Here is a 17706-nt window from a genome sequence, read left to right as displayed (position 1 = left end):
CCAATCCCATACATCTTACATAAATTTCGAACCACCTCTGCCTCAAAACATCTCCCCTGATCCGAATGAATTCGTTGGGGAACTCCATACTTATGAATCCACTCTCTAACAAGTGATTTTGTCACAGTCACTGCTTTTTGGTCCCTGGTAGGTACTGCAACCACAAATTTTGAGAACACGTCAGTGAGAATCAAGACATTCTCCTTACCATCACTGGAAGGCTCTAGAACTGTAAAATCCATGGCTACTATCTCAAATGGTCTTCTAGCCAACAAATTGCCCATTTCTGTTACTAACTTTGGGACTGGAGCTTTTGCTACAATACATCTCTCACATTGCCTACAGTAAGTTTCAATGTCTTGAAACATCCCTGGCCAATAACATCTAGCCCTGACCAGTTTAAACGTGCGCTCAATGCCCTGATGACCGTGTTGGTCATGTAATCCACGAAGGACTTCCTCCTTCATACTCTGAGGTAGTAGCACCTGTTTAATTTGGCCTTGCCTAGTATCAACAAATTGTCGATACAAAACCCCTTCCTCCTCTACCAACTTCTCCCATTGCCGCAGCAGTTCCAAGGTCTGACCATCTTCTTTAGCCTTTGCCAATCTGCCAGGTTTAACTTGCTGCCTCCAATACACCAGAAAACTTGCAATAAAGGGATCGGCCTGCTGTTGAGCTGCCCACACCTCAGGTGAAAACACAGGGAAACTATATGTAGTTGCTTGCTCATTAACAATCAATGTATGATCATTATCTTGAAGCTGATTGAATATGCCGCCTCCCAACACAGGTTCAGCGACCAACTGGGTCTGCCGTGACAATGCATCTGCACCAGCATTTTGGCGCCCTGGTCTATAATGAATTTCAAAGTCGAATCTAGCCAGCTCAGAAACCCATCTCTGCTCTATAGCTCCAAATTTGGCAGTCTGCAGATGACTTAACGGATTATTATCTGTAAATACCACAAATTTGTGACCTACCAAATAGTCACGAAACTTATCGGTGACTGCCCATTTTAGTGCTAACAGCTCTAACTTCATAGCACTATAATTCTCCATGTTCCGCTCAGATGGCCTCAACCCACGACTTGCATACGCAATCGGTCTTCTTCCACCCTCACCCTCTTGGGACAAAATTGCTCCCAAACCTTGATGACTAGCATCAATCTCTAAATAAAAGGGCTTTGTAAAGTTTGCATACCCAAGTACTGGAGCAGAAACTAACTTCTCTTTTAAAACCTGGAAAGCAGACTCACACTCAGAACCCCACAGTTCAAGAAGGGGCACTCTAGTGGTTTTTGCTCTACCTGCCTTTGGTGTAGCCAATGCTGCTAGGGCATGCAGGGGTGCTGCCAGTTGAGAAAAGTTTCTCACAAACCGCCTATAGTATCCTGCAAAACCCAAAAAGGATCTAAGTTCCATTACTGTACTTGGTCGAGGCCAACAGGCCACTGCCCGGGTCTTCTCAGGGTCTGTTGCAACCCCCTCAGCAGATATTACATGTCCAAGATAAGACACTTGCCGTTGAAACAGTGAACATTTACTCCATTTTACCTTTAAGCCACACTCCCGGAAACGTGAGAGCACTAACCTAAGACGACTTAGATGTTGTTCAAAAGATGACGAAAACACAACCACATCATCTAGATACAAAAGCAAGGACTGAAAATGTTGATCACCTAAAATCCTTTCCATTAGTCGCTGAAAAGTTCCGGGGGCGTTGCAAAGCCCGAACGGCATACGATTAAACTGGTACAGACCAAATGGAGTACAAAAAGCAGTCTTCTGTCTGTCTTTCTCAGCAACCTCTACTTGATTATAACCACTAGCGAGGTCCAAGGTTGAAAACCACTGGGCCCCGCTAAGGGCATCAAGCGATTCCTCTATCCTAGGGAGAGGATAAGCATCTTTTCTTGTCTTCAGATTTAACTGCCTATAGTCAACACACATACGCATATTGCCATCTTTTTTCTTGACAATAACCAAAGGTGATGAATAGGGACTACAACTCTCACTTATAATACCCTGCTCCAAAAGCTGTCTAATATGGTCCTTGACTTCTTCATATTGGCTTGGAGGGAGACGGCGATAACGCTGACGAACTGGAACATCATCAGTAACTGGTATCTCATGTTGTATAATTGCAGTACACCCTAAATCACTATCACTGGAAGCAAACACATCAGCATAATCATTCAGCAATGCTTTAACCTGAACTATCTGTTCACTTCCCAAAAAGGGACATTCAAAATTAAAATCAGATGAAAAAGTAGATGCAACCTCATGGCTAAAAACTACAGCCTCTTCTGAACATAATGAAATCTGAACCTCCCCTGGGCATACGCTTTGAAAAGAAATGGACTTTGAACCTCCTGCGACTACCTCAGCTACATGCAGGCGTGCTAGCCGTGTATGGGGGGCCAAACTGATATCTAAAGCACCTGCATTTACAATAGGAACAGCTAGCTGGCCACCCTGAACCCTTACTAAACCTGGAGACACAATAAGGGCCCCAGGTAAAACCCCTTCGTCCACCTCTAACCCCTCTACCAAAGCAATATAATCAGGATCATAAGTGTTCTGAAACCCTGTAGCAGGGACAAAACACATTGAACCTGCTGGTACTAATACAGGTAAGGGGGCCATCACTTTTGCAAAACCCTGATACACTTGAACACACCGTCCTGGTGGCATTACATTGAAAGAACCAGGAAAAATTTCATTGCAATCTTTTATTATGTTCATGCCCACCAACCCTGGAACAGTTTTTCTCTTCAATTTTGTTACAGGATCTGTTGGATCCTTCACCACTAGAACACCACGCTGTAGAAAGACCTTATCCATAATTTTAACATCGAGTTCTAAATAACCCAAGTATGGTATAGAAAGGCCATTCGCAGCCTTTAAAGTCAGCCATCCACATTCTTTTAGAGCACCCTCCCCTTTACACTCAAAATGTTCCCTAAAAAAACTCTCTGTTATAATAGTGACCATAGAACCTGTATCTATCATAGATGGGACACATACTCCTCCCATATACACGTCCATCACAGGAGTTGGCCCTGTAAGTGCATTATACACTTTTTCCCATGAAATGATAGAATCGTCTGAGCCCAACTGTTCCACTCCCGTAGTCTGGCTCTGAACTACAGGGGGAATTCGTTTCCCTGTTGCATATTAACAGAAACAGCTGTCCCCCTAGCCGACTCAGATGATGTTATTTGACGGACATTGTCACTAGCCGTATTCATATCTGAACAAAATCTTGCAATATGTCCTACTCCCTGACATCTAAAACAGATAGGTCTTCCTGTTGAATCATACCTGGGCTCCTGTCTTGGCCTACGTCCCCGTCTGCCCTCGGAAACTTGCATTCTTGCTACCTGCTTTGCAAGGCCCTCTAACTTGTCCTCCTGCTTCCTCATTGCCTCTTTAAGTTCAAGAAGAAGAGAATCAGTATTAACAGGGGTATTTGTTGTAGTAATACCAGAACATTCAACTGCTGCACCTTCTGTAACTAAACTGTAGGGGGCTCTATCAGGCACATGATCCTCTTCCCAAAACAGCATTGCTTCTCTGCGTAACGTTGAGAATTTTATATTTGAATCTTGTCTAATTAATCGTTTTAATTCTCTACGAAGTGAAGGATCTCTTACATTCTCTGCAAACTGACTTCTTATTGTCTCTTCCCCACACAACTCCACTCCTCCATTACAACGATTGATGTCTTCTGCCAGAGATAGCAGTGAATGAGAAAATTCCCGCAACCCCTCACCTGCCTTCTGTTTTCGGTCGAAAAAACGCTTTTGAGCAGCTGTCAGGGAATAAGGATGGCCATACGCCTCTTTCAAAACTTCTAGAATCAATGCAGGGCTCCTGCGTACCTCAGATGTATTATATCTTATCTCTTGTTTAGCTCCCCCCTCCAAATGATCATAAAGAAAAGCTGCTTGTTCTCTTTCTCTGTATTGCCGATAATTCATAGAGTTCCGCACTTCATCAGCCCAATCGTAATATGAAATAGTACCTGGGTCACCAGAAAACATTAACATCTTTTTATCTTTAGGCACATAAATCACTTCAACAGATGTTCTAACTCTACTTGTGGAGGTCGGGGAGGCAGCCGAATCAGCCAGGCCCACATCTGGAGGGGAATGTGGCGTTTCCAAAGTATCTGGTGTAACAGTTCGTTGCAACTGAGCAGTCAGTACTTCATTCTGTTGTTTAAGTTCATCCATTGCAGCTTTCTCCCTGACCAACCTTTCCCGCAATGCAGCAAGTTCTTGCTCCATCGTTTGGATGTCAGTCATACAGCAGCAACACTTTTTCTTAGGTCCCGGGCAGTTCTGCTGATGTTCCTTGTCTTTTGCTCCAATGACCTCAACTCCTTAGCCAATGTCACTGTTTTGAATCCTAAATGCACCTTATATCAACTCACTACCAAAAAAAAATAAAAATCCTGTCCGTGGACGCCAAACTGTAAAGCCTATCAATAATGCACTTCAAGATGTCCAAACCAGTTTTCATTTCAATTCATTTTATTGACAACTATCACATAAATAGGCTTAAATGGTAGCAAGTTGATAAGTTAAAAAGGGTTCATACACAAGTAAATAAGTGCAGACGATCAATAGACTTGATTTCAGTAATTCAAAACAGTGACAAAGACTAGCTCCTGGAACAGAGCCAGAAAAACACCATTATTATTTGTGCAATAACATTCACAAACAAAGCATTTAAAAAAACAACATTCCTCACAAAAAAACGCACATTACTTAAAACAACCATACACTTCAACCATACATCACGTACCTGGGTACAGCTTACAACAACTGTTTTCCAAACCAGGAACAAACCATCATCATTACAACCTGCACAATATTTAAATACACATGATTGCCATGCATTTAAAAACAATTACATCAAGCATGATGAGAGTTTAATTTACCTCCAAGAATGAAAATCAATGCCGCCTATCTGGCGTTGTCTCTTGCAACAGTTACAGCTTACAACAACTGTTTTGCAATTTAGGCACATACTCACAGTCTGCACAACATATTTGAATACTCATTATTGTACAAAATATCGCATTAAAAACACAAATATATCAAACATGATCAATGAAAGTTTGATTTACCTCAATGAAATCTCAGCAGCCTATCTGGCGTTGTCTATTCAGCGTGCGCGCCGCCATGACCACTGAACTAACGCTGCTTCATTCATAAAGGGGACATCAGACCGGAAACTACCGTATTCACCCTACCACACAGGACTACCGTAAATACTACAGTGGTTACAGCTATCACCTTATCACAATATATTGATGGGCCATACAAATTGCTACGGGAGTTTCCTCAGAGAAATAACAAAAAGGGAGTGGGGCGGGAGATGAGTGTGAAACACAGGAGATTCCCGGGAAAAACGGGAGTGTTGTTCCAAACCTGTATGAGGTTCTTTCTTGTGTTGAACACAAAAGAAAATATATTCTTTTAAATGTTGGTAACCAAGTAACCAGTTCTTTAACAATAATGTAAATTTGGGGATTTTGGAAATTAAAATGGATAGGCTACAGGTGATTATGATTATGTGAGTGATTATGTGTTAGGCTATTTACGGTAATATTCTTCATGTGACAGATCAAACAACAACATGAATTGAGAGTTCTCTTTAATACTTCAATGATTAGAGAAATTATTGATGCAGATGAAAGACTTTATTCGGGATTGATACAATATACGGGATTGATACCGTTTCAAAGGCATGAGACACAACATGATTTGAATTCAATTTAGTATAAAATGTAGGTTAACATTATATAAAAATTAATATAAAACACCCCGGTCACACGCGTAATTTAAAAAAATGTGTAATTTCTTAAAATTTTGCACAAAAAACAACCTGCTATTTTTAGCTTACTGAAATGACTGTCATGTTAGACTTAGATGATCCTTGATAAAACTTCAGCATATTAAATAATGTTTCTAAGTAATCATTGCCAGTTTTATCACTTAAACAGTGTTAGACTTATTATTGTATTTAACAAATAATTAAAAAAAATGTTGAATTCTTATTTTATTGAATATAAAAATATACACAGGCATAAAAAATACATGAGAATATTAAACAAACCTTCATTTTAAAAACAATCAACATCATATGTACACAGAGTGAGCTGTGCATCTAATACTGTAAAATCAGTGCAATCATCTTTGTCAGTAAAACAGTGAGAATGACTTAATGAACAATTATTTGGCCGACGTCACCCTTGTTGGCTGAGCCCTAACTCGTCTTAGGTACTGTTTAGAAACTCTTATTGACTTCTTTGAGGTTCTCCAACCTTTGCTCCCTGAGAACAACAAAACACATGGTTAGACCAGACATTGAAAATAATGCTGTCCTATTGTCTTGATAATGACTTTCTCAAACACAAAGCGATCAAACATACCATTTTTAACACAAACATCCATGCAGCTTTTTTTGGAGATGAAGTTATTGTTGCTTCCTCCGCATCCCGTATATATGAACTCCTCGCATGTTTTTGTAGCAGAGTTGTAGTAATACCTTTCCATGGAAGCTAAGCACTTTCCTTTATCCAAAATATCATGGCAAATCACAGGGATCGCTGAAAAAAATTAAACACACAGAAATGTTTAACTTTAGATCTTTGCTGTGTCGGTGATGTGTCGAGACTGAGACTATCGCGAGACTGTGGGTGAGAACCAACATGGCAGCGCTCTGAACGCAAACGCAAACACCGGATTACTATCAACTTCACTCACTTATCAAAACAACCTTCACTATACTGGATAACCAATCTTATGAAGATCCGGATAACCTGTTCAACTTCATCGACAGCTATTTCTACAATCTGGACATTATGTCAGAACCAAACAGGAAAATACGCAAACGGGATTCATCCACTGAAACAGACGAGGAAACTACAGTCGAGGTCAGTGTACTCGCATCCATAAACTCCAAACTTGCCATACTCGAACTTCTCCATATAGACATCCGTGATCTGAAAGCTAGTCTCGAATTTTCCCAATCCCAAATCGAAATTCTAATGCAAGATAACATCGAACTAAAAAAAAACGCATCACACCTCTCCACCCAAGTAACAAAACTTACCAAAGAAAATCAAATTATGCAAGAAACCATATTGGACATCCAGTGTCGCAGCATGCGCGATAATCTCATATTTTCTGGAATAAACATACCTCCACAAAACACACCCGACGATCCAGAGAAGGCAATAAGAGAGTTCATGCACGACTCGCTCAAGCTGCCTGCAGCGACAGTTGAGGAGATAACTTTCCACCGAGCTCACCGTCTTCCATCCAAAGACCCCAAAAAGCCACCTCCAATAATTGTTAAATTTGAAAAATACAAGCACAAAGAACTTGTTAAAAGCAGAGGAAATCAGCTGAAGAACACCACGTATGGGATGTACGATCAGTTCCCCAAACAAATTCAAGATCGCAGACGAAAACTAGTCCCGATGATGAGGCGTTTCCGTGAAGAAGGAAAGCGAGCTACATTATCGGTAGACAAACTTTACGTGGATGGAACACTCTACCGCGATCCAAACATCACTACGTGGCTATATCCTAACTAAACTTTCATTTTCCATTCTAACACTGACTGTTCCAAAATGCATTCTTTATAGCCATACTGCCATAACCTGTTACATATTTCATTCATCAAGCCAATAGTTATTAATGAACTTTGATTATAGACCCTGATGTCTCTCTTATTTTGTTATTTTTTTCTTTTATTTTATCCTTTTTTTTTTTTTTCCTCTCCTCTTTATTCTCTTCTATTCCCACAATGCCATGTCTGCTTCTAGTAACACATGCATTGTGTTATTATCTCCCAGTATTTTTTTTTCTCCTTTTTCTTGTTACTCGCCATTCTCTCTGTCTCCCACATAGTGTATGTTGGTTTTTTGAATATGTGTCCTGTCTATTTATGTGCAGAGCAGTGTTTATATTTGTGTTCTGTCCATCTATGTTTTGTGTCTGTTTAAATGAGCCAGCCAGCCTGGAAACCCCCCTCCCCCCTCCCCCCTCCCAATACATATCATGGGTACCTATCTTAGGTACAAATAGCACATCTTACATACTATTAGTATTTATATTTTACCATGCAAACACTTAAACTGATAACATGGAATGTACGTGGCTTTCATTCCACCCCTAAAAAAATTAAAGTAATCAACCACCTCATTAAATTAAGGGCAGATATTTGCTTCTTACAAGAAACACACTTAACGGATACAGAACTACAACATCTCCATTTCAAACAATTCGACAAAATATTCTCATCTACATTTAATAGCAAGCAAAGAGGTGTTTCTATCTTGATAAATAAAAACATCAGATTCACTCTTAATTCCTCAATTTCAGATCCAGAAGGAAGATTTATTATCATCAATATATCAATCAATCACTTAACTTTTACACTAGCAAACATTTACGCTCCAAACAATGATGACCCACTTTTCTTTCATAATCTCTTCTCTCTGCTGTACAATTCCACAAATCTCATAGTAGCCGGAGATTTCAATACTGTTCTCAATCCATCATTTGACCGTACACATAATCACAGTAACAGACGAACTTGTCACGCATCAGAAGTAATTAAACAATACATGACGGATTATGGCCTTGGCGATAGCTGGAGAGCAAGGAACCCACTGCTAAGAGAATATTCATATGCCTCTTCAGCCCACCGTTCTTCCTCTAGAATAGATTTTTTTTTGGTTAGCAACTCCTTAATGCAACAGATATTAGAAAATACTATCCATTCAATTATTATCAGTGACCATGCCCCTGTATCTTTAACATTAAACATCCCAGCACAAAAGAAAACCTCTACAAGATGGCGCTTCAATAATTCTCTCCTAGAAGACCCCAATTTTACCACACTTATAAAAACAGAGTGGGCATCCTTTCTGGAGATGAACGACTCTCCAGAAATCTCACCATCAACACTTTGGGAATCTGGCAAAGCAGTCATGAGAGGCATAATTATATCATATTCATCCCACAAAAAAAAACAGCAACAACAATTGGAAAACACTCTTGAACAGAAAATAAAACTGCTTAGTAATCCACAGTTTACCGCCCCATCTGAAGAAGTACAAACTGAACTCAAGCAACTTAAGGCTCAATTGGATAGTATCATAAACAAAAAAAACACAGTTCTGTATACAGCAACTTAAATATGATCAGTTTCACCTTAGCAATAAAGCAGGTAAGTATCTGGCAAACTTGTTACAATACAAAAAAGATAAATCACTCATCCCATCTATTCTGGACACTTCAGGCAAAACTACGCAGGACCCTCAAGAAATTAATAACTCTTTTCGCCATTTCTACAGCTCTTTGTACACTAACGGCACCCAACCTCTACAATCTGAAATTGACTCCTTTTTTAACAATCTGGACCTTCCCTCATTAACCACAGAACAAGCAAACTTTTTAGAACAACCCATCACCCCTGAAGAACTTATCAAAGCCTTACAAAGCATGCAAAACAATAAATCACCTGGACCCGATGGACTACCGGCAGAATTCTACAAACACTTTTGGGACATCTTATCACCAACTTTTAACAAATTACTCACAGAAATCCAAACCACATGTACCATTCCAACACATATGAACACAGCGCTCATTAATGTATTTCTGAAACCCAATAAGGACCCAACACATCCCTCTAGTTACCGCCCACTTTCATTAATCAACACTGATCTGAAAATTATCACAAAGACTCTAGCTACCAGGATTGAAACAGTTATGCATTCACTAATTCACCCAGACCAGACAGGCTTCATCAAAAACAGAAATGCAAAAGACAATATCCGCAGACTTTTCAATCTCATCAGCATTGCACAAGGACAGTCACAAAAAACTATAGTTGCATCACTAGACGCAGAAAAAGAATTTGACAAGGTCAACTGGACATTTTTATTCACCACCCTCCGTAAATTTGGTTTTGGAGAGTCGTTCATCCAATGGATAACAACACTATACACTTCTCCAAGGGCCGCAGTCATCACAAATGGGATCACTTCACCAAGTTTCATTCTGCACCAAGGAACCAGACAGGGATGCCCACTCTCTCCATCCCTCTTTGCCATATTCATCGAACCACTCGCAGCAGCAATACGCCAAAACAATAAAATTAAAGGAATCCAAGTCAACAACTCTCAACACAAAATTAGTCTATATGCAGATGATTTACTATTATACTTACAAACTCCATCACAATCACTTAATGAAGCATTCAATGTCATCAACAAATTCTCAAAAGTCTCTCACTATACAATCAATTGGAATAAATCAACTATACTTCCGCTATTAGGAGACGATGTGGACTCTGCAGCTCATGACCCCTCCCTTCCCCTCAACACGGGTAACATCAAGTACTTAGGTATATCAATTTCCCCCAGGCTGTCAGAGCTATACAACCTCAACTATGCCTCACTTCTCAAGAAAATAGAAGATGATTATAAACGATGGAACAAGCTCCCACTCACACTCACAGGCCGTATAGCAACAATCAAAATGAAGATACTCCCCCAGATCAATTACCTATTTTCAATGATTCCAATTACTCCGACAGACTATTGGTTCAAAAAATTAGATTCCCTCACCACTCACTTCTACTGGAAAAATAAAAAACCAAGGATAGCACTTACAACACTCCAAAATACAAAACACTTAGGTGGACTTGAAGCACCAAATTTCATGCACTACTACCTGGCAAACCAATTACAATATCTATATAAATGGACTCAACAACAGACATATTCCGACCCATGGCTTGATCTTGAGCAATACTTGTGCTCCCCCAACTCAATCGCAGATCTTCCCTTTCTACCACAGTCAATCAAAAAACTGGACTTCTATCATAACATTACAATAGCAACAACTCTGTCAGCCTGGTGGAAAACCAACAAAATCACCAAATCTCCCCAAGCTCCATGTAGGTATACTCCCATCTGGCACAACCCTGACCTCCGTCTTCACAATAAACCGATCCACTTCCCCAAATGGCAACAAAATGGCATCACCCACCTTCACCACGTATTTGAAAATCATAAATTTATGTCATTTACCTCAATTGTCCAGAAATTCGGGATCGGGAGAGACCAATTTCTCCACTACCAACAGCTTAAATTTTTAATTCAAAGCAAAATAACTTTAACTAACACCCTACATCCTTCTGAAATAAGTTATAAGTTATTAGAGATAGGCAACCACCCAAGAAAACTTATATCTAAACTCTACACCATCATCGCTTCATCTAACCCCACAATAACCCTGCCCAAGGGGAAGTGGGAAAGTGACCTCATGCTATCTTCCGACCCGGATTTCTGGACACAGATCTGCAGGAACACTTTTACTATGACCACCAATACCAATTTACAACTCATACAATATAAAACCATCCACAGAATCCACATCACTCAGAGTAAACTATTTAAAATGAAATTATCTGACACAGACACCTGTTCACAGTGCACCTCTGGGAGCACAGATACCTATCTCCACGCAACCTGGCTCTGCCAGCCTGTTCACTCCCTTTGGATCACATTAACCAACACACTATCTTCAATCCTGGACTGCAGAGTTCCACTGTCTCCTGCACTCTGTCTCCTAGGAGATACTTCAGAAACCTCCATCCCCTCCAAATACAAAACCCCACTTCTTGTCTCTCTAGCAATCGCTAAAAAGATAATCTTTCAAAACTGGAAATCAAAATCATCCTGTAATTTCACCCATTGGACTAACCTAATTACAGAATTCATTTTGACAGAAGAAATTATAGCTCATAAAAAGAACAATATATCTGCCTTTAAAGAAACCTGGAATCCTCTCATAACCTTTCTAAAAATTCAACAGCTAATGTAAACCACGTGCTTTCCCACTCACCCCATCCCCACCCCTCCCCTCCACTCCAATCATCTTTACCACCGCCACCAATATATCTGCTTTAACAACACCTAACAGTCACACACTTACAGACATACCAATCTCACACTTATAACTCTGCTTGTCTGTCTATCTGTCTATCTATCTGTCTGTCTGCCTGTCTGTCTGTCTGTCTGTCTGGCCGTGTGTCTGTCTGTCTGACCGTCTGTCTGTGTACCTCCCTGTCTCCCTGTTACGGCTTGTCACTCTTTATTATTTTCTTATTGTGTTATATGAATAAAAATAAAGTTGACCTCCGAAGACGGGGGGGTGGTGGCTGGGCAAAATTTAAAAAAAAAAAAAAAAAAAAAAAAAAAAAAAAAAAAAAAAAAAAAAAAAAAAAAAAAAAAACTTTAGATCTTTGCATTTTCTAGGGACCTCAAAAAGTGTTCTAGGTGGAGCCGGAGTACATTAATAAATAAGCCAGGCAAGAGACTGGAAACCATTTAGACATGAAGGCCATTAAACAAGCTTGTTGTGCTGATGATTTGAAAAGACGAGAACAAAAATGTCTTAATGTGTTCCAACGAAGGGTCCCAACAAGTACACCGGCCCCTTAATGTTCTGTTCTATGTTCCGCTCATCAGTTTTATTAATGTCATTGACATTTCCTCACCAAATCATTATCAAGGTCCAATGCTTTATTGCTGCTTTTATTTTGAAGATGGCAAAGCACTTTCCCACCCTTTTTGCCTTTAAATACATTTTTTATTCTGCATTTTAATTATTTGATTTGATCTACTTACTTTTAGGAGGTTTGCAATATTCCAGACATCCCTGAAAGTTTTCAAACTTGTTTTCATTGCCTTGGCAACCACCATAAGAGAAGGGTTCACACTGCATGGAGGTCATATTGAAGAAATAACGCTTGAAGATGCCTCGGCAGGGCCCCTCTTTCTTTGGAAAACGACAGATCTGGGGGATTTCTGTGGTGTGCGAAACAAAACACGTTTAAGTGAGCATTTCACATCAGAAGTGAGCTTATGATCGTTTTAAACCATAACTGCCCTCAGAACTCTCATTAAAAAATTTCATTTAAGATCCCTTACGAAAAATAAGTGTACTTAAAGCTGCAGTCTGTAACTTTTTTTGTGTTCAAAATTGACAAAATTTATATAATAAGCGAGTACATCATGAATACATTTTCCGAACCATTTTTTTGTCTTATCCTGAATCACTACGGTTCACCCATCTTAAGTGTTTATAATCAGACTATTTTAGACTGGTTTGTGTCGGCAACGCTGTGGAGTATGCATGCGTGACTCGTCATAGACATAAACAGAGATAAGTAGCTCCGGCTACAATGTTCTTCCACAAGACACATGCAGTTCTGCTTATTAACCGCTAGAGCGCCAAAAGTTACAGACTGCAGCTTTAAGTTCAAGTATATTTTGAAGTATACTTCATGTATAAGTATACTAATATCAATGTACTAGATGTATACTTGTAAGTGTACTGTTTTTAATACTACTTGAGACTAAATTGGCCCACTTTCAGCATATAAAAGTATACCTATAAGTATACTTTAAGTGTAACAGTAGTAAACTTTGAGTACACAACTAGTTTACAACTGTTTTTTCGTTCATACTGCAACTATACTACAAGTGAACTTAAAGGTATACTGATAGTTTACTAGTCAAATAATTGTAGCACACTTTTTAGTTTATAAAAGTACACTTTGAAGTGTACTCTCTACTAGTTTAGTAGTTTATACTGCAAGTATGCTTGTAAGTGTTCTTGAAGTGAACACATCATACTTTTGTTTACAATTTATATATTATTTTTGCATTTTAATTAAAAAGTTTCAAACTATTTTCCAAAAGCCTATACTACGTTCCAGTTTTATACTTGACAAATACCTTTTAACTGTACTTTGACTTTGTTGTAAAAACATTTAAAGCAACATGCAACCTTTTTTATCAACACTTGAATCTGGGTACGTTTTATTAAAAAAAAAAAAAAAGCAACTTTTTGCGCAAAAAGCTGAGAAAATCGCTTTTCTTTTTAAAGACTACGTCTGGATCGGATTCAGAGCGATGATCAAAACATAGATGGAGTAGATCGTGTCCATCAACACACCTACAAAGCTTCACAGTCGTTAACACTTCCTGAGTCGACATTTCATTCAGTAATGTTAGGCAGTTTTGATCTTCATGCTGTTTATCTTCTATCACTTGTTTCTGCTTCTTCTTCATCTGTTAATTTTGATCTGGAGATTCTGAAGTCTCTCAGAAGATGCGTAATAGCTAGAATAAATGAGGCTAGAATAAAACTTTTTTTAAAGCAGAGGCTCTGTTCTTTCTTTTGATATACTGCATGTTCAGATTTGCATAGAACCAAATATTCTGGGCGCCATGAAACTTTTGTGAAAATGATCAAAAACACTGGTGGTGGCTGGCAACTTTTTTTTTTTAAACGCTGGCAGTGAAAGAGTTAATAGGCCACTATACTCAATCAAAAGAGTAAACACAACAACAAACCAAGTATACATAGAATACTTAATTATACTTTTAAGTATATCTCGATCAAAAGATTTGTACAAGTAGGCTATAGGCCAAACAGGCTACTTAGACTTTTCTGTCAGTATAAGTCAAACTATAGCCTACTTAAGTGCAATTTTAAGTATAATTCTGAGAAGTACATAAAGTATATTCTTGAAAAGGACATAAAAAGTAGACAAAGTATACCTTCTTATGTTTAGTTTAAAAGAAGTAGCCTAAATAGCACACTTGAATAAACTTCTTTTTCGTAAGGGATGCCATGTGTATTGTTTACAGAGCATTTATTTATAATAAAACGTACTTGGAATCCTGAAGCAAGTTTTCTGACATTCCATAAATGACTTGAAGTTGTTTGCGTTTCCTCCACAACCGCTATAGCTGAACTCCTCACACTGTTGGGTGATTGTATTGTAGTAATAGCGCTGGATGTCGTCATTGCACGTTCCTTCTTCAACTTGCAACAGACAAACTTCTGTGAGGGAATAAATAACGCGGTAAAATGTTAATAAACCTCAAGCTCAAATTCACTTGCAACTTTTAAGTGTCACGTTTCAACAACATAATGCCTCTGTTTCGCCATTTTACTAACCATTAAAAGAGCACAATGTTACATTTACCTTTGGGTTGTTGTCCGACGGCGCTTTGCAGCAGAACAACAATAAGCAAAAGTCCTCCAAGCAAATCACACACCATTGTGAGAGATTATGGATTCTAAGGTCGCGTGTAGTCTGATATACTAACTGCTATGTTACTCGCCTGATATGTTACTAACTTGACTCATCCCAATCGTTGCCTTATAAATGGAGAAATTTGTCAGGGGGGAATTGGAAGGGCGGGCTAAACTTAGTCATTTCCATGACAATTCCACAGTATCCACACAGTATTAGAGCGAATTACGTCTATTCCCGAAGTAGGAAATAAATAATGACGTGTTGAATTATATGAATTATAACAAATGACCATAGAATTATAACAAAGCCAAATTTACTAACTAGCCTACTACTAACTATTCTATAGTAATATTAACATATATATAATATAGTAAAAATATAATAAAAATATAATGTATAATCATTATAATTAGCCTACTATAGAATAATAATAAATAAAAATTGGAACAATCACATTTATATTATTATTAACAATATAATAATGAAAACCCCTTTTTATTCATGTGTGACCAGGGAAAAACACATAGGAAATATTTTAAGAGAATGCATTTGTCATATCTTTGATGATAATGAATTATCTAATGTGACAGGTTAGGGGTAAACATGGATTAGCATGTTTATCACAGTAGCCTGTAATACTTTCTATGTCCCCTTGACCTATATTGCAATCTGAAGGTCATTAGAAACCCTTTATATAAATTTCACTATGTTTGGGATGTAATTCATTTGTTAAGTAAATATGTATTACTTCTGTGTGTATGGTAATCCACAAGGACACCTGACCACAAATTTGGAGAAGAAGACTATGGAAAGATAAAATATAGTATGCTTGTTTTAATGAGATTAAGAGATTACAATGTTTATGCAGATTACTTTATAAACCGGATTGAGGGAGAGGTGAGGAATCTCTTTCCATTTTCAAGGGTGGAGGAGACCTCATCGTAAGCGGCAGTAAGTTTGGTCATCTGAATTTTTTTTGAATAATTGCAAATCTTTATCATCTCATAAATACCCTACCACTTGTGATGTAATTGTATGATTTGATTTCTCACAGACAATGCCGGTCATAAATATAGATGAACTTACAGACCTGGATAAGGCTAAAATGGAAGTAGACCAGCTCAAAAAAGAGGTGACGCTGGAAAGGGAGAAGGTAAGCGTTAAAATCTACTCATGGCCAGATTATACACAAAATGGACAACATCAAAGTTGGATGGCCTGGATGGCTTTCTAAAGCGTGTATAGGCATTGTTGGTATGCTCTTTTTTGTTTGATTGTCACTTCAATCACTTTTTTCTGTCAGACCTCCAAATGCTGTGAAGAGATTACGGAGTACATTCAGAGCGGAGCAGAGGAGGATCCTTTGGTCAAAGGCATTCCAGAGGAGAAGAACCCATTCAAGGAGAAAGGTGGATGTGTCATTTGCTAATGTGGACAGAGAAGCCCCGCAGTTTAGTGTTCAATGCAGCCCATGGACACCTGCTAAAATGTAATCATAGCTGGAATCCACTCTGCTCCCCGAAAAAGGACAATCACAAACACGGATAGATGTTCGAATAACTCTAAATGGCTCTTTCTCCCTTGTAAATGAGTCCTCAGGATCTGGACCCTCATATGTTGTGTATTCATCTTTGAAGTGGTGTAATAAATCTGACTACCATTGTGCACTGCTCACCAGAGACTTGCTTGATGGGCTAATACGTGTATTTCTTTCTAAGGCAGCCAGCCAGAGGGGAACATCTGTGTAAAACTGGGTGAAAGTGAATTTTTGAGCTTGTAATTAACATGATAAATCAAGGCTTAATCGGTAGAATAATTTAGCTATTCAATAAAACCAAAGTTACATGGCAAAAGGCCACTACAGTTTCTGACTGAAATTTGTGTCACCTGAACATCCCCAAGAGCCATTATGAGTTTGGTTTAAAGTGTACAGTATTGTAAAGCAAACAGTATTTTACAGAAAACTTTACATCAAGTCTTTGCCATAATAATAAAGGCTACACTTGTTAATTACAAAATGTGGTAATTTCGATAGTCAACTTTAGACATTCTACTAACTATAAGTAACTTTGCAACTAGCAGTCATCAGAGTATTAGTAGACTGTGTGCTTAATATTTGCTAACACTTTATTTTGAGGCTCCCCGACAGACATTCTGACTGTAAGTAACTTTCTAACTACAGTAAGGCTATTCTACTAGCCCTAACCCTAACCTAACAGTCTATTAATACTCTAATGAGATTTAGTTGACATATAGGCAAAGTTACTTGGAGTGGATTTAGGTTGATTGAGACACTTTTGCCATTGAAATGATTGGGAAATGTCCAAATCAACCTGAATTCACCCCTATAGTTAGTAGAATGTCTAATGTAATGTGGACTATCGAAATAAAATGCTATGGTAACCATAGATGTAACTGACAAAATACCATAATAATAAACGGTATTATATAATGGTATAGCTTAGCTAATAGGCTACCATTTAGTAAATATGGATCTTCTGCAAACATTGTTTCAGAATTATTCTAATTTTTGGCTAATACCCATTTATCA

General features: G+C 38.4%; 2 protein-coding genes across 2 annotated transcripts; one reads left to right on the top strand and one right to left on the bottom strand.

Moving 5' to 3' along the window:
- Window positions 1-4526: 4526 nt before the first annotated feature.
- Window positions 4527-15355, bottom strand: tfpi2 (tissue factor pathway inhibitor 2). Its single transcript, XM_079878049.1, has 5 exons — window positions 15102-15355; window positions 14786-14956; window positions 12730-12909; window positions 6448-6624; window positions 4527-6348 (listed from the first exon to the last, which is right to left on the bottom strand). Exons 1-5 carry the CDS (start codon window positions 15175-15177, stop codon window positions 6248-6250), a joined length of 705 nt encoding a protein of 234 aa, XP_079734175.1. The 5' UTR covers window positions 15178-15355; the 3' UTR covers window positions 4527-6247.
- gngt1 (guanine nucleotide binding protein (G protein), gamma transducing activity polypeptide 1) lies at window positions 6813-17601 on the top strand. The gene is made up of 4 exons (XM_079878054.1): window positions 6813-6951; window positions 16024-16106; window positions 16210-16308; window positions 16459-17601. The coding sequence occupies exons 3-4, from the start codon at window positions 16213-16215 to the stop codon at window positions 16582-16584; spliced, it is 222 nt and encodes a 73-aa protein (XP_079734180.1). The 5' UTR covers window positions 6813-6951; window positions 16024-16106; window positions 16210-16212; the 3' UTR covers window positions 16585-17601.
- Window positions 17602-17706: the final 105 nt, after the last annotated feature.

The sequence above is a fragment of the Squalius cephalus genome (assembly GCF_949319135.1).
Source record: "Squalius cephalus genome assembly, chromosome: 8".
Lineage (NCBI taxonomy): Eukaryota > Metazoa > Chordata > Actinopteri > Cypriniformes > Leuciscidae > Squalius > Squalius cephalus.
This window is presented reverse-complemented; position numbering and strand designations above follow the sequence as displayed.